The 21,640-nt window shown below is 40.4% G+C and overlaps 1 protein-coding gene across 1 annotated transcript in view; it reads right to left on the bottom strand.

Moving 5' to 3' along the window:
- FRMD4B (FERM domain containing 4B) overlaps positions 1-21,640 on the bottom strand; it is a 122,827-nt gene that overhangs the window by 67,492 nt on the left and 33,695 nt on the right. The window contains exons 6-7 of the mRNA XM_077770613.1: positions 3,441-3,497; positions 2,623-2,645 (exon numbers count right to left, since the gene is read on the bottom strand). Of these exons, the coding sequence (XP_077626739.1) occupies positions 2,623-2,645; positions 3,441-3,497 (80 nt within the window). The remainder of the gene's footprint in view (positions 1-2,622; positions 2,646-3,440; positions 3,498-21,640) is intronic.

Here is a 21,640-nt window from a genome sequence, read left to right on the forward strand (position 1 = left end):
CAATTCATATTTGAAACGGCGGTGGGGGGGGAGTAATATGATGAAATAATATAGTCGGAACTGCAGGAACTATTCGAAGCACTTTGCAAATATTAATTCATTTAATGCTCATAGCAATGACACAGGGCGCATACTATGAATATAAGTTCTATTTTACAGATGAGGAAGTTGAGGCCTTGGCAATTCAAATAACTTCTCAACATTACACAGGGAGTAAGCAGCAGACCTGGCAACTGAGGAAGGCCGTCTGGTTCTAGGTCTTTGCTTTAACCAATGTATAACATCGCCTCGAGGTATTTCATTTTGCCTGACTGTCTTAAAGTAGTTTTATAAAAACAAACTTTGGAGGAAAAATACATTCTCTCCGCTCATAGGAGGAAGCGATCACATCACAGAGAAGAGGTGGGTGGTCGCAAGGAATCACAATTCTGCCTCATGATATACCCGACAACAACAGTTCACAGTTCCTTATTCTTTCCTTTACCCTCATCAGCAATAACTAATGCTTGCCTGCAAAACAATCTGTAACTTACGAAGTTGTTCCACATCATTCACCTCCTCAGAACCATCCTGCTAAGTCCCTATTTTCATTAATCCCAATTTACAGATGAGGAAGTAGAGGCCCGGGAAAGGACAAATGGCTCACTTAGGGTCATGTTGCTAGTTTCTTGATGCCCGGTCTCCCATTCCTTCTACTACTCAGTACGGGTCAGACAATTTCAGAACAGTGTCTTCCATTTCATCAGCCTAGTAACCCCTCAGCAAAACAACAGGCACAAAGCAAAGTTAAAAAGGGGGACTGGTTTGGGCTTGGTGAGACTAACTCACCAACCTTGAAGTCTTAGGGCTTCAAGTTGGACTAACTCCCAAAGGACTTCCAGTCGTAGTAGGCAAGAGATCTTCCCTAAGGAAGGTTTGTGATATCAACCTGTCTCTTCTGTCCTTTGCCTTAATTCAGCTTCTTCAGAGGCACCTTAGTTCCCAAAGTCTCCTCTGAGGTTGCCGAGAGACAGGGCAGGATGATGATAATGAGGAAGGCAATAAAGATACTAGAATAATTGATAATAACAGCCAAAGTGTACAGAGAGCTTGCTTCATGCCAAAACTGCCCTGGGCAATGTTTACATACATTTGATCTCCCAATCTACAGCTGCTAATCTAGAGGGCAGCTACCATCCTCCTGACGAGGAAATGAGGCTCAGAGAGTCTCCATCACATGCCTGGCAGGCAGAAAATGGGGAAGGAAGGGTTAGCAGTTCCAGACTGCAGAGTGAGCTTTGGGCCCTAAAGCCCTCATTGATAAATCAACTTCAGACTCACCCCCCAACACGACCACATTCCTCACATATCTGATCCTCCTAGGGAATAGGGCTCCTCCAAAGAAAGCCAAGCCCGGAGAACCCAGCACCATCATGTCAAGGATCCAGAAACTAATTTGTCTTCCTCATATCTCAACATTTCCCTTTAATTTAAAAAAAAATGGCATTTATAGGTTTTCCTGATTCCTTCAAAGCGTTTTTCCTAACTTGAACACAAACTTAAAAAAGAAAACAAACAGTGCGAGACAAAGCTAATGAAGGTGGTGAATGGATTATGGAGTGTTAAGTGGACTCCTCAGTCATTTCACCAAACTGAACAGGCAGATTTGGAGTTTCTGAGGTGAAGTAGAACTCCGTGACTGGAGGTTTTTCAAGCTTAGAAGCAGTCCCTTAAGGAGCATACTATTCAAAACCTTGGCTGGGAATGAGTACTAGGCGATCTGTAAATAATCTACGGGTAAAGTTTACCAGGAGTGGAACATTAACATGGTAGAGGTGAGGCTTTCAATGGGTCATTGGCCTGCGGGCTGTTCCTAATTGGAGGCCCTCCCTCCGCCTTTAACCGTTTCTGCTTCTCCAGCTACAACGACTGCATGAAAAGGACAGAAAGGAGCAGGTAGAGCATGAATTCAAATATAAACACTCTGATGAGGTGGCCAGTTAGGCNTCCTCCGCCTTTAACCGTTTCTGCTTCTCCAGCTACGACTGCATGAAAAGGACAGAAAGGAGCAGGTAGAGCATGAATTCAAATATAAACACTCTGATGAGGTGGCCAGTTAGGCAGTTAGAACCAGTACGTGTCCCACTGGCGACAATACAACTGTTAGGTCAAGTGCATGAAGGGTGAGGCCCCTTCAGGGCAGCTGCAAAAAGAAAGCCCGTATTAATCCCTTAACTAAGCAGCTGATAGAGTTTATCTTTTTGTGCATATGTTTTAACTCTTCCAACACAGGAGTTTTTTGGTTTCCAACACAAGATTATCAGAAGTTTAAAAAAATCAGCACAGCCTACCAAAGCTTTTTGAGGATTTCCTCATCTCGCTAACAGATAACAGAAAATAGAACTTTGGAGGGCTTCTGTTTACAATTCACTGTCACTCTGGCTTGAAAATTTGTAAGAAAGCTTCATTGCTGGATTCATTCACAGAAAGAATAGGTCCCTATTTGAAGAGGGAAGAGATCTCAGTCTCCCGCCCTGGGATCGACTTTCTTTTGAGTTTGCATCCATTGTTATTTAAAGCAACAGCATTCAGCTACTCAGCTAGGGTTATTTTGCATAGTAATATCAGAAAAGGAATCATTACCTGGTATAATCCCCTTTGGCTTCCTGAAACAAAACACAAAGATATGATCAATATGTATTTATGTTAATTAAGCGAATGAATTTCACCCCTGGGTCCTGTTTCCATCTCTGAGTCCCTGAGTTTTGTTTTCAAGAATGTACACGACGAGGAAACTTTCTCTGCGGCCATGGAGAATGTGGCACTGGTAGGAAAACATTAGTATCCATGAAATATTTCTTATTCTTAACAGAAGAGACAGATACAGCCGAAAAAGCACAGACAGCTAGGTCTTCTTTCAGGTTTCCGAGATCACGTGATACACGCCTGTCTGTCCGAGCGGCACAGTTTTTAGTCTGGGCGCAGTCTTTTTAAACCAGGATGTAGGTAAATCAACGCATGCTATTTGTTTTCTCTTTTCAAACAAGCATGGAACGCGTTTGATTTTTCAGCCACCACTGCCTTTAAGAATTAAGGGGCTCTTTCACCCGGCCTCCAGAAAATGTATGCAAAAGTTACTCAATTTAAATGAAAATTACAGCTGTTGTAACAATTGCTGTTCCCCAAATCCAAGTAACCCAGAGCTCTGTTCTTGAAGTCCCATCTTCATTCTTTTCCCTCAAAGGAGTCTACATTTCATTTTCCTTTGCGACATACAGTGTCACACTATAGCCTGTGCAAGTGATGCTCAAACCGAAAACGGTGGCTCATGTTTTTCACTGGCAACCAGCTGGCTTAAAACCCTAACAGCCCAGTGGCCCATGCAAAAGTTTCAGAGTTGCAGGCCGTTCACAAAAAACAACAAACAAAAAAGGCGCGGGCAAGAGGCAGTGCGTTCTTACCTGTAACACAAGCGCGGCTAACTTGAAGATGGTTTCGCTGTCCGCTTCGATTTGCCCCTGTTGGGGAAAAGAAAAGTATCACTGAACACAGGCTGCTCTAGGTTGTAGCAAATGGCTGTGGAGTTGGGGAAACTGTCACAGCTTGGCACCTCCAATTTACAATCAAACGCAGATCATACCATTGCAGGGCAAAGGGAGGGGGGCGTGGAGGGACACATCCAGTGTTGAGGGGAAGCCACAGTGTGTGTGTGTGTGTGTGTGTGTGTGTGTGTGTGTGTGTGTGTGTGTTTCGGAGAGCAGTAATCTGGAAAAAACACATATGACTCTGAGGCTGAAAATTCAGACAACTTCTCAATGAATAATTTTTATCCCTATAAGTTCATTTTGAAGCTTTGAAGATTTTCTTAGATTTGTTTGTTTGGTGTTTTCCTGACATCATTTTTTTTTCTCTGTGTCACCACATGGTTATCTTGGCATACCCACAATGCAACTATTACTAAAAATATAAATTCACTACTGTAACAATGACACATTGTTGAATTAATAAGTCTACAATTAGAGATAAAATGTAAAGCCTTAAGAATCAGTTACAGCAAATACTTGAAGACTAACATTCTGTTCCTTTATACTGAAGTTTGATGACTCTAATTTATCATTTTACCCATTATTTTATTTTTTCATCCTTTAAGATTCCCCCCCCCCAAAAAAAAATGGGAATTCGGGACTTTGGAAGACAGGAATGCTTTTTCAGTAGTCTGATATGGATGCATAAGTGTATGTGGAGGGAGTATGGTCTTTATCAATAATACATATGCCTTCATTTATTTTGTTAATAAAAAATATGTGACCATATACATTAATACCATTACTGCATCATATAATATATTGCATCAATATATAAGTCAATTAGTGGTAGAGAAGGATCTTTATTTTTTAACAATTTGTGATATGCTAGCTTGTGAGCATTAACACACACTAAAATGATTCCATACAACCTTAAGTCTTATATAATTAGTACTTGAAAGTACATATTGTTTGAGATCATAGAACTCATGAGCCTAGAATTCCCCCTTGAACTCATTATTTCTCCCTTCTACCTGTTGAATTCAGGATGGAGAGTTTTTCTAGTTAAACCAATAGCATCAATGGTGAGTAAAAGTAGTTTTAAAGTAAAGGCACACTAGGTAGGCTTACAGAAGCAGTTAGCTCACTGAGGATTTCTTAAAGGATTATCCTTTTCTTTCACTTTTGCAAGTGATTTGATTGGGGTTCTCAAAAACAAAAAGAAAACCAAAAGCAAATAATAATCATTCTTTAAAAGCAGTAAAATAAATAAAGAAATGAAAAGCCTAGGGCATTACAATGCCAGCTGTGATAATTATCTGTTTCCCTGATATTACAAAATGAAAACTAATTATTTTCATCCTGTAACATCTAAGTTTCCTTTCTGAAACCCGAGGAAATGGATCTGCTTCAAAGTTTTTTCTTTAAAAGCTGACGGGTCCAGAGCCTTGAAATTCAAAGCTCGCTTATAATTTCTAGAAACAGATTATAAAATCAAAGAAAAGCCAGGTTGATTGTAACAATCAATTGCCCTCTTTCTTTCAGGCCAGAGAGACAGTGGTCTTCTAATTTGGTGAGAGATGATGAAGCAGTTAATCCAACAGGTGAGCTGATTGTTGATCAAGATTAAATTTTAGAAAGGTTAAAACCCTTATGTTCAAAGGAAAAAAACTCATGCAAGGGAGGGGAGAAATGGGGGAGGGAGGAGGAACACTCAAAAACATCTTTGAGTTTGAAATCATGCCCGAATTTACAGTCTAATTTGTCTTAAAATCTTACAAAAGAGAAAAAATTGGATTATTTAGGACGTTAAAATAACAAAAGCTAAATAAAATATATTGAAAACTGTTACCAACTCCTCTGGCTCCGCATGACCGCCTGTGCCTCATCAGAGCCTTAGGTGAGTCATCCGAACAATATTTTAGACACCAACTTTTCAATTTCGTAAATGGAAGTTCAGCAGATTAAAAAGGCCTCAGACAGAAACTCTTAAGAACACTGCCAAAGAATTCTCTACCTTAGAAGGGTCATTAAATATTGAAAATGTTCAAATGAGGAGCTGAAGCATGAGAGGTACCAGGCTCAAACAGCTCCAGAAGAGTGGGGAGGCACATATCAACTCACCTATGGACTTTTTTTCACCTATACAAGTTGCCCCAACACAATTCTAGTGGAGGAGGGTGACAGAGAGGTGCAGGGGTGGGGCTTACCAAAATCTTGTTCCTGGGAGACAGGAGAATGCATGGTTTGGCCAAGACTTACATTCTTTTCTATACCTCAGTCCCTACCTCACCTTCCTCTTAACCACTGTTCTGGAAATACAAGGCAACATATTTTGAGTTCTAGTATTGATTGCCAAGGTTACTTGACTTGTGCACAGAGCTCACCAAACAATAGACTAAGCAAAACTAATACTATTTGCCTGGCTCCTAGTAATTTCATAGGGTGAAATTTAATTAACACTTCTAGAGAAATCCAGAACTTCATGCATAAAGTGCAAATGCTCTTTAGAAACTGTCGTCTGCCAGGGGATGGAAGATTTCTTTTACTTATAACCATGGTAACAGAGGTAACCTTATAGGTACTGGGCAAGCTAACACTGGAGAGAGGGATCTCCTCAAAGAGACAGGTAACGGGATCCTACAGTGGGTTTCCATGACTGTCAGGGATAAACAAAGAGGAGCAGAGAAGTAAGTCAGATGATGTGGCTGAATGCACAACGGTAATATGAAACAGTATGAAGTCTTGGTGCTCTACCCTCATGGCTAATTTAGCTGGCTTACGGATCCAGTCTCTAGGTCCCTAGGCTCAGACTTCCTATTGGACATCTTATTTTCATCCTTGGCTTGTTGGCTCAGTTGACCAAGACATCTTACTAATGAGGTAAACTATAGATTTTGATTCATGAGTAGAAGAAAATAAAAAAAAAAAAGGCTTTAAAACTTGAAAAGGCACTTAGTGAAAATATGACTCCTATTATTTTAAAGATGATGGCACTGAGAATCAGGGACATGAAGTGTACTATGCAACCCCACAGCAGACAATGGCTCCTGGCTTCCGGTCTAGTGCTCTTTTGATTCCACCATGCACTAGTTAGCTTTCTGACTCCAATGTAAAGCTCTCAACAGGAATCTTCTAAAGGTATGTATGCTTCTGGTAAAAACCGTAATCAGGTAAGACTGAAAAATGACTCAAAATGCCACCTCCACTGTTGGTGGGTGGTAAGTTATCATTAACCATAAACAGTCATAATAGAATGGGAAAATTCCTTGTGAAGACTCATCTGTATCGATGTAATACTTCATGGAAACTTCTTCTGCACAACAACAATGGGCATGAATCACTTCCTCACAAATACTTAGGATTTTGAACTATTTGATAAACTATTCAGGGAAGCCAGCTTGTTTCCAAGTATATTACTAATAATCTAGCTATTTTAGGGTTAAGTCTATTTAAAAAGGTAGCTTGAAGACACCAACAAATAAATGTATACGAAATGAGAGGAGGGGCACCTGGGTGGCTCAGTCGGTTAAGTGTCCGACTTCGGCTCAGGTCATGATCTTGTGGTTCATGGGTTCGAGCCCTGCGTTGGGCTCTGTGCTGACAGCTAGCTCAGAGCCTGGAGTCTGTTTCAGATTCTGTGTCTCCCTCTCTCTCTCTGACCCTCCCCTGTTTATGCTCTCTCTCTCTCTCAGAAATAAATAAGAAACATTAAAAAATTATTTAAAAAAAAGAAATGAGAGGAATGGAAAATTAGCACTTGCCATCATCATAGTACTAATTATCCAGACAACAGTTTTCCATAAATAAAAACTATTGGGTTAACGTTTGGTGAGAAACAGGATATTTATATAATCACAAAGTATCGCTCCATGGGGGAAATTTAGTAACAAGGGGCAGTGGGGGGCGGGGAGGCAGAAATGGTAACTTTTCAGTGGAGAAACCTGACAGATACAATCTTAATTAAGTGATGAGATATCATCAGTAACTGGACATACCAGAATCACGTGCCTCCTGATAATATGCATTGAGAAGGATATAACGTCACTTATATACATGTCTGTGCTGGTAAGTGTAAATGTTTCACAGCCAGAAATGGGGAGCGGGGGATGATCCCTCATTTGTAGCATCTGTTGATTTCCATGGTGCAAATACCTCCACCATAGCTGATTTCAAACTACCAATATGACATCACAGGATGCTCTACTGGGAAGAGATGTGAGAATTGGTTCTTACAGCAGGTACTAGCTGGGACCACTGGGTAGTATTCCTGCCAAAGATACACCACTAGATCTAATCATGAGGAAGCATGAAACAAACTCAAATTGAGGGACACTCTATAAAATATCTGGCCCATAGTCTTCAAAAATGTCGATAGGATGAATGCCAAAGAAAGGCTGAAGAACTGTTTCAAAGGAAAGGAGACTAAGCAGTCGTAACAACTAAATGTAATGTGTCATCCTATATCAAGAGGAAAAGTTGTTACAAAGGGCACCATTGGGACAACTGGAGGGTATATTAGGCAATAGCACAGATTCAATTGTTAAATGTTTTAAATGTGATCATTGTAATAGGGTTATATAAAGGATGGCTTTGATCTAAGGAAATATACAATGAATTATTTAAGGATAAAGAGTGTAACTTACTCTTAAAAAAAAAGAGTGTAACTTACTTTTAACTGGTTCATAAAAAAATGACATATAACATATATGTGGGCAGGGGGAGAGAGAGCAAATGTGGCAACATGTTGACAACGGGTGAATTTGATTTGATGGACATACTGGCACTTTTGTGCCATTTTTACAACTCTTCTGTAAATTTGAAATTATTTTTAAATAAGTTTATAAAAAATTGACATAATTTCCCAGAGTGCTGGATATCTATTTGTCTTGACTGCCTAGTACCCGTCCCTTTTTCTGGGCAGACTATTCCAATATCCCAATCTTTTCAGAACTGCTTCTTTCACTACTGGCTTGCATGCAAACACAATCATCTTTCTGTGGACAAGTGATGGAAGCCACAGGGATTTTTCAAATTAGAGATAAGGGGGGAAAGCTCACTCTTGCTGTGTTTCAAGACAAAGTTAGGAAGATGTGAGCCAGAGAGAATCAATGCCCACAGATGGAGAGAAAGGGACTTCCCGGTGGTGGGTTATAAGTTCTGGACCAACATTTTGGCAAGGTCTAGCAAATCTTTTTTTTTTTTCCTTTTAATGCTTATTTATTTATACTGGAAGAGAGAGAATGAGCAGAGGAGGAGCAGAGAGGGAGGGAGAGAGCGAGAATCCTAAGCAGGCTCTTCACTGTCAGTGCTCGACACAGGGCTTGAACTCAGAAACCACGAGATCATGACCTGAGCAGAAATTAAGAGTTGGATGCTTAACCGACTGAGCCACCCAGGAGCTCCAAGATCTACCAAATCTTAACTCAAATATATACTATGGCCCCAGAATCTGCTCCTAGGTATATACCTAACAGACATTTACATAAATCCACTAAACCACAGGCACTAGGATCTTCATGGCAGTGCTATCTGTAATAATAATATACTGCAAGCTACCCAAATGCCCATCAATGAGCAAATGAACTGTGGTATATTCATACTATGGGCTACTATTCTCCAGTGAAGGTGAAGCTAGCCTAAACTACAACACGGATGTATCTCAAACAAAAACCTAATTTGAGCAAATTAGGCCAAACATTAAAGAGCATATTGTATGACTCCAGTTATATAAAATATAAAGTCAGTCCAAACAAATAAATGCTATTAAAAGTCATGGAAATGGAGGTATTAATGACTGGAAGAGAACATGTAAGGGCTTTCTCAGCCAGTGGTGGTAATATTCTGTTTACTTGATATTGATGGTTGTTGCACAGATGTGTTCAATTTGTGAAAGCACACTTACATACGCTTTTCTATATGTATATTATACTTCTATATCCAGCTAAGAAACAAACAGAACCCCTGATCTTCCCAGATCCACGATCTCATGGCAACTTCAGACACAGAGTTGAGCAATGAGCACCTTGTAAAACTGTACTAGGTGATCCTATTTGCATGTTTCTAACACATTACACACCTTATCTATTTCCTTGATTGTTTTTCTTCCCATCCACTATTACCCTGCCTCATATCTAAGATCCCTAAAGGAATGGAGTTTGATCTATTTGGTCCTAGCTGTATCTCTGGGACCAAGAATACTGCCTGGCACAGAGCAGAACTCGATAATATTTGTAGAATATCAACTAAGAGAGTAGTAAAGTAAAAAGTTGATAGGAGTATTTTTACCTTTACTTCAAAAAAAAGGGGGGGAATGGTTCAGGGCGCATGGGTGGCTCAGCGGGTTAAACATCTGACTTTGGCTAAGGTCATGATCTCACGGTTTGTGACTTTGAGCCCCATGTCAGGCTCTGTGGTGACAGCTCAGAGCCTGGGGCTTGCTTGAATTCTGTGTCTCACTCTCTCTCTACCCCTCCCCTGCACACACTCTGTCTCTCTCTCAAAAGTAAACATTAAAAAAAATTTTTTTAAGGGAAAGCTTCTTGTGTTTTTTGATTGACTATATAGTTGATTTGACTTGATTTTCAACTCAGAATGAGACTCAAAACTATGAGAACATAGCCCAGTCTTCACCAGCTTTGGAAACTGTAAACTAAGTACTAGATGTCAGAGACTAGATATGCAAACTTAAAACACCGAACAGAACTTGGTGTTAGATGTTAAGAAGGCTTTTGCTCTTCTGGCCTCGCCTTCTAGACATGCAAAAGGAAAATAATAACACCTGTCTTACATGTTCATGGAGTTTAAGGACAAAAAGAAAAACAAGATATAAAAATGCTTTGAAAGGTGGCTCATTTGGTTGAGCATCTGACTCTGATTGTAGCTCATGTCAGGATCTCATGGTTCGTGGGTTTGGGTCCCACATTGGGCTCTGTGCTGGGGGACAGAGCCTGCTTGGGATTCTGTCTCTCTCTTTTTGCCCCTTCCCTGCCCATACACACTCACTAGCTCTCTCTTTCTCTCTCTCTCTCAAAATAAATAAATAAAACATTTAAAAAATAATTTAAAAGGAGAAAAGCATTAGCAAGAAGGCAAACAAGTACAGGTGTTTTTGTGGGCGTGTACCACAGTTTCAAAGACGTAGCATTATGACCAAAGTATCCGGGCATTCCGCTTCTCAGAAACTTGATCACAACGAAGATAAGAACACAGAAAGAGAAAGTTTTGCAGCATGTGAATTAGTATTCATTTGTGGGAGGATAAACAAAGGAATATACAAAGATGGAAATGAGAAAGAAGGGAAAGGAGGCAGACAGTACTTTCTTGAGGATCAGCCCAGGTATGGTTCATGCAATGCATTTAATTTTTAGGTGGACAGGTGGCTCACTTTTCTCCCCTTGGGATGGAGTTCCAACTAGTTTAAATAGAAACCAGACTGGATTTATTTTTTTTAAGTTTACTTATTTTTGAGAGGGAGAGAGAGAGAGAACACATGTAAGCAGGGGAGGTGCAGAGAGAGTGGAGGACAGAGGATCTAAAGTGGGCTCTGAGCTGACAGCAAAGAGCCACATGTGGGACTTGAACTCATGAACCATGAGATCATGACCTGAGCTGAAGTCACACACTTAACCAACTGAGTCACCCAGGTGACTCGGCCAGATCTTGATTTCTAACTGCCACTTCTCCATGGAAAGGAAAAATGGCTAATGGCAAGGCTATAGCAATAGGAGCATTTTGATCATCAGAAAGAAGGGCAGAATAGATGATAATACATTGAATAAAAAGGAATCCATAATAGTATGAAAAATACTATTAACAGCTGGAGACACAGGAGAAGAAAAAATTAATCTTTGCAGATGAATGCTTATTAGGAAATGTCAAAGGTGAAAGAATTAGAGAATCACCATTTACAATCACCAAAGTATAAACTGATTGAGGCAAGATCACCTCTGGAGGTCAAGACCATTGGGTCAAAGTCTACTGGGAAATAGGATGCTCAAACAGCTACCAAGTGTCAACTACAGACAAATGACAAAGGGGATGAGAAAACTAGGAGATACTACCTTAATCAAAAACAAAGTACACTGACATTGCAAGCCTCCTTGTGACCTATGCTGAGAACACGCATCACCTACTTGGTATTCCTGGCACAGGGAAATTATTTTATAGTAGTGGCTCTCAAAGTTTGGTGGGTAGCAGAATTGCCTGGAAAGCTGACAAAGAATAAGGAGGCTCAGGCCCACTGAAGTAAGATAAGCAGAAATAGGACAGGGTGTGGGTCTCTGTATTTTCACCATGTTCCTAGATGACTCTGAGCCACGTCCAACATGATCCATGTTTAGAACCGGCAAATCAGAAGAATCCGTATGTCACAAATGGAGAGACATTCTACCAGGCAATCGGCCTATATCCTTCAAAAGCACTGGTATAAGAAAACCCAAAGAAAGACTGGCCACGTGTTCCCAATTACGGAGACTACAGACTCATGACCACTAAATGCAATGTATGATCCTGGATCAGAATGCGAAAAAACCCAAAAGTTGTAAAGAACAGTACCGAGATGGTTAGAAAAAAATTGAATGGGAACTGGATATTAGATATACACAATTTGTGAAATATGGCATTAATTGCACAAAACCTGTCCACTCTGCAGAGGCAGAGATCTGTTTGCTTAGTTGTACACCCAGCACCTGTACAGTGCCTACCACAGTGGTATTCAGAAATATTTTAAATGAATTAATCTATACTAAAACAAAAACAAAACCAAAAACATAGCCTTAAACCTTTCAATGACAATGTTCTACCAGATAATGCTGCCAAAAATACTATCAGGGATATGAGTCTTCTTCCTCTCAATTCTCATTTTTATCCCCCTTACTCCCACCATTCTGAGATTCTGAGACTCTGCTTTCTGTATTCTTTTTAAGCCCAAGAAGAATGAGACAGTCACATGTAAAGTATGAGAGACTGGCTCCACCATTCTGCAATACCTGCTTCCTTTTTATAAACCCTTACACCAACACAGTCTCAAAGCAAGGGAGTGAATGTTTATGGGACGGCCTTGAAAATTAGGCGTGGTGATCTACAGCCAAATTGTTACGCGATGCAAGAAAGGCAGGGAGCCTAAATAGGTCAGGCTCTGCTAATGAGTTTGGAGGTTCCAAGTCACCCACATCTGATAAATATGAGGGGAGACAACTGGAGATGAATAACCGTCATTAAATAAACACTCAGAACCAAGCTCTCTACTTCTGTACTTACTCTTATGCATTATAAGATTACATACACAGCAGACTTTAATTACGGCATTCTAATTGCTTAAATGTACCCTGGCACCAATTTATGATTACAGTTTGAATTTGTACCAGAAGGGTATTCAGATGAAAAAAACAGTCATATTAAAATAAAAGGGGGGGGGGGCATTGTGCTTACAAAGAAATAAAGGATGAGAGAGAAGGAAGAGTGAATCAGGAGAAAGTTATGGTGAGCATGCTAAAATTAAGCCTTTTAATAAAGAAGCCTTTTCATAAATAAGTAACTTTCTGCTAAAGTAAGTATCCTATCTAGTTTTTTTTTTCATGAGTAAATGTACAATGATACTTTTATTTTCAGGACTGTTGTGCATCTATTCGATTAGGTTTAGTTATCATTTTTTTTCCAATAGATCATACCACATTTAAAATATTTTCGCTAATCTTCTTGGTGAGTTTTTGTTATGCTCAAGCACTTGTTATAAATGAGAACATCTTGTAACAGAATTTTGGAATAATACAATCAGTCACAACAACAAAAACAAGAAACACTGAAGTGCTAATTTTCTGTTCCAAGAGGCTGACAAATATTAAGATATTTCACTGAATCGTCATGACAACCCTCGGGGACGGTAATGTGGGGAGACTGAAGGAGAGGAAGAGAGCAGAGACTGTCGCTCAAGGCCACCCAACCTGTGAATGCTGGAGCCATGACTCAAAGCAAAACCGTTGGGACCTTCTCTTCTCATTTCCCCTACTTTCCCATGTCATGCATTGTGCCAAACTTCAGACAGCCTCTCTAAGGAGAGAGCCATCTTGGTTGGTGTCCAACACCCATGAAATACTGACTGTAGCTGACGAGTGAATGGCACTCTTACAGTACATGTTACATGTGTTAGTATTTGTGGCCAATTCAAGAGGTTTACCTGAAATGGATATCTTAGTGTACTTCCTAATGAATCCATACTGCAAATCATCGATACTAGGCCTATTTAATTATGAAATAGGAGTCTTCTGTTCAATTTCTTCTACTTAAAAAATTAAAAGATAGCCCTTCATACCTCCTCCTAAGGCCTCCCAAGCATGTGTGACACTGCAAGGGGAAAAAATACATCTGGCTCTAGTATGATTAAGAAAAGAGATGATGGGGGCACCTGGGTGGCTCAGTTGGTTAAGCGTCCAACTTCGGTTCAGGTCATGATCTCACGGTTCGTGGGTTCGAGCCCCACGTTGGGCTCTGTGCTGACAGCTCAGAGCCTGGAGCCTGTTTCAGATTCTGTGTCTCCCTCTCTCTCTGACCCTCCCCTGCTCACGCTGTCTCTCTCTCTCTCAGAAATAAATAAAACATTTTTTAAAAAGTTTTAAAAAAATTAAAAAAAAAAGAGATGACAATAGGCAGGTAAACAGATCGAGAGAGAGGTCTGGTATGGATAAATTTGTTTTGAGAAGTCTTTTTGCCATGTTCCTTTTGAAATCTAAGATGTGTGTCTTCAAGAATGTCAACCTAAGCATTTTCAAAGGTGGGAAGCATGTAAAGAAATTTGACTTCTAGAATAAATTGAGAAAACATCTTACAGAGTCTTTTCATTCATTCCTAAATTTTAACACACAATATTTTCAGCTGAATGGGCCATTCCCCACCCCCTCCCCCTGCCCAAACATTTCTCATGCTCTTTTTATGACTTTTTTTGAGTCAGATTTAGCTGGAATGCTCTTCTTATAGCCCATTTCTGAGATAACATCACACTAAAAGTCTGAATACTGAGTTTAAATGTTTTAAGATAATTCATGCTAAATGATACAACTATGAAATACGGGCCCTTCAATTGCATTTTTAGGAGCTTTTCTCAATGATTTCAACAAATATTTGAGTGCCTACTTATGCTAGTGATATATCCTATCTGTGAACAAAAAAATCACTTTGTAAATTTACTCTGGCTAGTGCCGCCTGGAGGGCACTTTCCTTGTTATTTACTCTGTGATGAGGTTCTTTTACTTCTGTGGGCCCCAGTTTTTTCATCTGAGGACTAAACATCTTCCCCTCTACCATCTCAGTGAGGTGATAAAGGCAAATGATAGAGCACATATGGAAAGTCCCTGAGGATTAAAACTGCCATGTGTTATAAGCTATTATTATGAAAACTTTGATTCTCACAAATGCACAAGGTAGCATATATCTGAATGTTCATGGCTTAAGATGCACATAGTTTCAATGTTAGGAAAACAGAGGGAAAACCACATGAAACAAAGGTGAAATATTTATTATAAAACTCACAATAGCCCTTTAAAATAGGATAGTAGATTTCTTTGTTCCTCATGGACTGGCTAGTCTTCAAACCAACTCTGACGTTTAGTGACTTCATTTGGTAAATACTGATGGCTGGTGATTATGAGAAGGCGAAGGCATGCTCACCTTTGTGTAGACAGATCTTAAAGCCTGCAAAATTCAATTTCTGTTACTGATCCTTTAAATTATTTCAGCATCTTGAAAAGAGCTTGAGGATTAAAACACACACACACACACACACACACACACACCCCTTCACTTTTCAAATCCCAAATGCTAACGCTGCCAGGTTAGCAGATATACTGAATATATTTTAGTTCTTGGTGACTACTCAAATCGCTGTTTGTTGAACTGTATGCAGTAATTCTGGGACAAGAACCATGAATGGGATGCTGAAGTAATGGATGGGTTACAGAGGAATGTGCTTCATGTTCTGTTAGGTTATATGGAACTGAGCCAATTCCTCTCTCCGTTATAAACAGGGATCGTAACAGTCTTTCCACGAATGTGTACTTAAAAATAGTCTCTTTGCCATGAACAGGCAGCTGGAATGGTACTGAATTATCAGACTGTCTTTCTAGGTTGTAGGAGAATGTTTCTCAAAAAAACAGCCATGTTTTGATTATTCAGATCATTTATTAACTTTGGGGAAGATTCATTTCTCCAGTGTTTCTTCCATCCGTGCTTTTTTGTTGCCTCTATGGTAACCGTGGCTCCAGGAAGAAGGAAAAAGAAAAGTCAGAAATATCCAAGGTAGTATTGCTGCATGGGTAGGTGGGAGAAAATGCCGGAAGACTCGGATAACGTGAGGTTTTAGGATTAACTGGATTCCCTCTGCCCATACTCTCCAGGCTCCTCTGTCCCAGAGGCAATCAAAAGTTGGTGACTTATTTCCTTGGAATGCAAGAGAAGATGTTTGAAGAGAAGAGCAGGGAAGTGTGTTCACCTATCCTTATAGATGATCTTATAATGATTCTCCTAAATGTTTCCAAAAGATATTTATAGTGAATCGAGCAACAAAGGTTACAGTGCATATGCTGAGACCCCTGTGCTTTAAAAATCTGATCACGTGATGCCCAAATTGTAGCCCAATAAGTTCAGTATATTAAATTTCAAGGTTACAAGTGCAATATCAACTCTGGAAAACTGAATTAGGGAGCAGCAGCTCCATCTTAAGTAGTGAAAATGAAATAAGATTGAAAGCTGAAAAAGTCTAATTTTATGGTTGTTACTCAGAACTGATTTTCAATTTAACTGGATCTTTTCACAAGCCCACTTTGAAAACCTGATCCATTGAGTTGCTAGTGTAAGCTCCATTTACTTGGCTCACTTGACCAATATTTTCAGGGGATGGGGGATGGGTCCTCTGTGCGAGTGGTTGGGCCATAAACATGAATAAGAGCTGAGCCGGTCCCAAGGACGTAGTCTGGTTGCTGGTGGCAGATACAGGGAGAAACAATTCAGCACAATGGGAGGCGAGTTAGGAGGAGTCATTAAAGGATATTTTGGAGCTGGAAGAACTGACCGCTGTAGGACACGCTGGTGAGGATGTGCAAGGGGAGGAAAGACTTGCTTAAGGGGCAGGGACAGGAGCTGATTTCTGAAGGGTGAGTGAGAATTTGCCAGCAGGAAATGATGGGAGGCAGGCAGCACGCTACATCTATAAAAAAAGCGCAGAAGTTCGAGAAAGGCTGGGTGAGTCAGGGAATGAGGAGCTCTTTCATTCTGACCACAGGGTGAGTGAGGCTCCAGTCGTAAGCCAGGCCTAGCGTGTCCTCATGTAAGGGGACGATACAGAAGAGCAGTAGCAATGATAGCAAAAATATCAATGGCAACGCAGTGTGATAGACATTGATCTATACACTGTGCATATGTTAACTCATGCATTGAGGCAGGAATGATTACTGCCCTCACTTTCACAGTTGATGAAACAGAGGCTTAGGGGCACCTGGGTGGCTCAGTCGGTTGAGTGTCCAACTTTGGCTCAGGTTATGATCTCATGGTTTGTGGCTTCAAGCCCCGCATCAGGCTCTGTGCTCACAGCTCAGAGCCTGGAGCCTGTCTTTGGATTCTGTGTCTCCTTTCCCTGACTCTCATGCTGTCTCTCTCTCTCTCTCTCTCTCTCAAAAATAAATAAAACATTAAAAATTAAAAAAAAAAAAAAACAGGGAANTGGATTCTGTGTCTCCTTCTTTCCCTGACTCTCATGCTGTCTCTCTCTCTCTCTCTCTCAAAAATAAATAAAACATTAAAAATTAAAAAAAAAAAACACAAGGCATGCTCAAAAGACAGAAAGATGACAAAATAATACAATTAATGTCCTATGAATCAACTTAACTTCTTTTTTGGCATTTTCTTCATTTGATTAATTTTTACAATTGACAAATGTTATTTTTATATGTGGAAAAAACCCCACACTGCCAGTTGTCTTTAAGAGCAGACCTTTTGCATTTCCAGGCAAAGCAATTAGGAATTTTCAACTTCCATTAGCTTTGCCCAGTGAGAAAGGTGATGGAGTGTTTTTCTAACAGAAGGAAAGTGCTGAGCAAAATGTCTTTATTCTCTTCACCCAGCTTTAAAATGGTCAGTGAACACAATGTTTTGGTCTTTATTTAAAATCCTTCAAGCTTCTTGTTTTTTGTTTTTGTTTTTGTTTTGGTAATGTTTACTTATTTTTGAGAGAGCACAAGTGGGGGAGGGGCAGAGATAAGGGAACAGAGGATCCTAAGCAGGCTCTGTGCTGACAGCAGCAAGCCTGATGTAGGGCTTGAACTCACAAACCGTGAGATCATGATCTGGGCCAAAATCAGATGCTCAACTCACTGAGCCACCCAGCTGCCCCCAACCTTCTTGTTAAAACAAAATTTATAAAAACATTACTTAGGAGGCAAAAATTCCATAATCTCTCCCCAGAGATAATAGAAATTTAGGCTATGCCACACTTTTTTCTATTTTTTCTTATGGGTACATTTAATATACATAAAATTAAATGATAACGTTAACTATAATCACACTATATTTATGGTTCTGTAACTTGATTCTTTTTAAATGTGACAATATAGTTTCGACACATTTCCAGGTCAGTGAAGCAGGACTGGTCTACTCTTTGATGGCTACACAGTACCTAGTCACATGAATGATGTGTCCTTTACTTAACTAATCCTCCTTAAAGTGTATTTAAGCAGCTTCCAGTTTCCTACTGTTAGAAATAATCATCTAAGATCTTATTATATTTATTTTTTCATATTTCAGTAACATCTTCCATGGGATAATTCCTAAAGTGGATGGACAGATGGGTGAAAAGGTATGTTTTTACTTAAAAGAATTTTTTTTAATGTTTATTTATTTTGAGAGAGAGAGACACACACAGCATGAGTGGGGGAGAGGCAGAGAGAGAGGAGAGAGGGAGTCCCAGGCAGGCTCCACACCATCAGCACAGAGCCCAGCATCGGCTTGAACTCACAAAACAGTGAGATCATGACCTGAGGTGAGATCAAGAGTCAGAAGCTTAACCTACTGAGCTCCCAGGCTCCCCAACATGTTTTTACTTTTGATAGCCATGGTCAGACTGCCCTGGAAAGCCACATAGGCTTTTAAGAGAGCTTTGGAGCCTCCAGGTTCACACACTGAAATGCAAACAGCATTAAGATTTTGAGACCATTATGCAATGTGCTCTATCACTCTAAGTGTGGTAAGAGTGTGCTTCAGGGATGTTAGGCTGAGACTCTCACCAAGTCTACTAATGAAAGGGCACATCTAATAAGATCTCAGTCAAGAAATAGGGTAAGAGGGAGGATAAGAATAAACGTGATTGGATAGGCTTACAATAACTCTAATTTTTAATAGGACTACTAATGCTTGGCTCATTTGTATTTCTACATTTATTCAAGGTACAAAGAGATGAGAGCTTATTAGCAAAGAAAAGGGTGAAAAATAGTGAAATCTATTAAGGCATTACTGAGCCAATTTCTCCTCCTTTTTGGTATGGCATCTACTCCTGCTCAGCCTGGAGCAAAGGAAGTCCTAACTGGCTTCGTACCCAGGTCAACATCTCTTGACTGACTCCAAAGATGTTTTGCTTAAAGAATCAGAATAGACCAGGTTTTTATCTGTGGTCAGATCTAGTGTAAGCTAATCCCCAGGAAGCTTGTCACTTTTTGCCTTATTATTTAATGGTATAGTACATATTCACAGCGACAATTTCGTAAGTGTAGCTTGAAAGAAAAAATTTAATGCAAGTAGGTTTGGACAATATTGGGTTAAACAAAATCACACATTTGTGTATTAAAGAACTTCCTGAAGTCTTGATCATACTCAAGGCATGTGGTGAATTTCCAAGAAGGTGGTCTAATACTCAAAGTTTCTTAAAATCTTTTTGGTAAGAAAGTAGCTCATGATCATGAGAGAGATTCTTCAGCTGTATATTTAAACTATAGCATTCGCGTGTGTGTGTGTGTGTGTGTGTGTGTGTGTGTGTGTGTGTGTGTGTGTGTGTGATTACAAAATCCTAATTCTGGGGTGCCTGGGTGACTCAATCGGTTAAATGTCCGACTTCAGCCCAGGTCATGATCTCGTAGTTGGGGAGTTCCAGCCCTACATTGGGCTCTGTGTACAGTTCAGAGCCTGGAGCCTGCTTAAGATTCTGTGTCTCCCACTCTCTCTGCCCCTCCCCTGTTAGCACTCTGTCTCTCTCAAAAATAAATAAAACATTAAAAAAAATACCTTTCAAAAACAAAACCCTCTCAATACAGAAAAAGCCTAAGAGAAAGATACATCACATATCTAAAGTTAGCACAATAAAATTTGTTTCATCAGCCTCCAAATAAATCTTTAAAAAAAAATCCAAATTCTCTGTGAGATTCCTTATATTGCAGAGCTAGGAAATGCGTGACATTGCTTTTTATATTATTATAAAGGAGTAACAAGAAGCATCAATGAATTCTGGGTGTGCTCAGTCTTTCCAAGGCCCCTGGCATCTTTCAGAAATACTATATTCTTGAAAGTAGCATCATATATATTGCCTTTAAAATAAACACAATACACGTCTACACACAAACATACAAAGGAAAGAATCCTTAAGATTTAGGACAGGCCATGGTAAGGTGCTGGTGCGATAATAATGCAGCACTAATCAGAAATAATGGCCCTTAATAAGAATGCAATACATTTTTACTGACTGACTGACCGACTGACTGAATGATACATACTATGGTTTCTGGAGCCAGGCTGCCTAATGATTACCCCACTGCTAACGACCTATTTAACCATGGCCAAATTATTTAACTTAATTATGTTTCCATTTCCTCATTTGTTAGAGCAATAATAAATAGTACTGGTTGTTGTCAGGATTAAATGAGCTAATGAATGGAACGGATCAATGCCTTCTGCTCGGGAGCTCTCTTTGACGTCAGCCTGCCCTCCTCTCCTTCCTTCTCCCCACCCCAGGGCATGATCTCTACCAGAGAGCACCTCCTAAACCCCACTTGCATTGCCTTTTCCTGCCTTTTCTTTATTATAAAAATTTTATACACAGCGAAAGAGACAAGGTGGCCAATACTATCTGAATTTTCTAAGCATGTCCTCAAATCACTGATTTGAAGAAAGGGGTTGGTGGTGACAAATGTTGATCGAGTACTAAATGGATATGGTCAAGGAGGACTCCACAAATGACAACGGGGGCCAAACCCACAGTTTGTGCATTGAGCCTTCTCCAGCGGGCAACAGGGTGTCCAAGGTGGGCCACTGCCCACACGCCAAGGGTTCCCAGCCCTCCCCAGTCTCAGTTTCGGCATTTCCACATCATCACCACCTGGCACAGGTGGTTGTTTTGCAAAGGCGAGGTGTGCCCCTCTGCATTCTCACCGAGGAAGCCAAACAGGTTCAAGAGCCCTCACCTGACCGACAGCTCAGACGACAGTGCTCTCCTGGGGAGCGCTTGACCCACACGGCCCATTTGTAACTTTCTGAGAGGTTCTGTTCCTACATGAGTGCTTGTGCAGTTAGGAAAGGATATGATGCTGTGTCCCCCAGCCCAACCTGTGGAGCCATGTGGTTCCTAGCGTCCAGAGGCACCTGTTAACCATCCTGGGCTAAGAGCACGAGCAGGTACAACAAAGTCTAGAATAAGGGAAGGAGGGAGCTTTCCAGATGACACCGATATGCCTCCACCATGGGGAGCAGACAGATGTCCGCCCGCCATCTGGAAGCGGTAGGTGTAATGGTTAAAGTCACAGACTGGCATTACGCTGCCTGTGATGAGTCTTGGCTCCTCTGCTACTAACTATGTGACCTTGTGCACGTTATTCAACCTCTCTACCTCAGTATTCCCACTTGTAAAATGGGGAGACAACAACAGAATGTAGATAAGTTTTGGAGTGAGATGTAAAGGACGGAATATACAGAGTAAGCATCTATGTATTCAGTACTCATTAGTGGCTCTGGCCTGCCTGCTCTGTAACAACAGCCCGAGTTCTGATTTATCGAGGATACTTGTATTTCCCTGGAGCGATGACCAAAGAAAAGCCCAAACAAATGAGAGGTGCTTATATGGGCGAGGGTCTCTTGCTAGTATAACTTTCCAAGGACACTCTGCCCACCTA

Source organism: Crocuta crocuta, unplaced genomic scaffold (assembly GCF_008692635.1).
Source record: "Crocuta crocuta isolate KB4526 unplaced genomic scaffold, BGI_CrCroc_1.0 scaffold126, whole genome shotgun sequence".
NCBI lineage: Eukaryota > Metazoa > Chordata > Mammalia > Carnivora > Hyaenidae > Crocuta > Crocuta crocuta.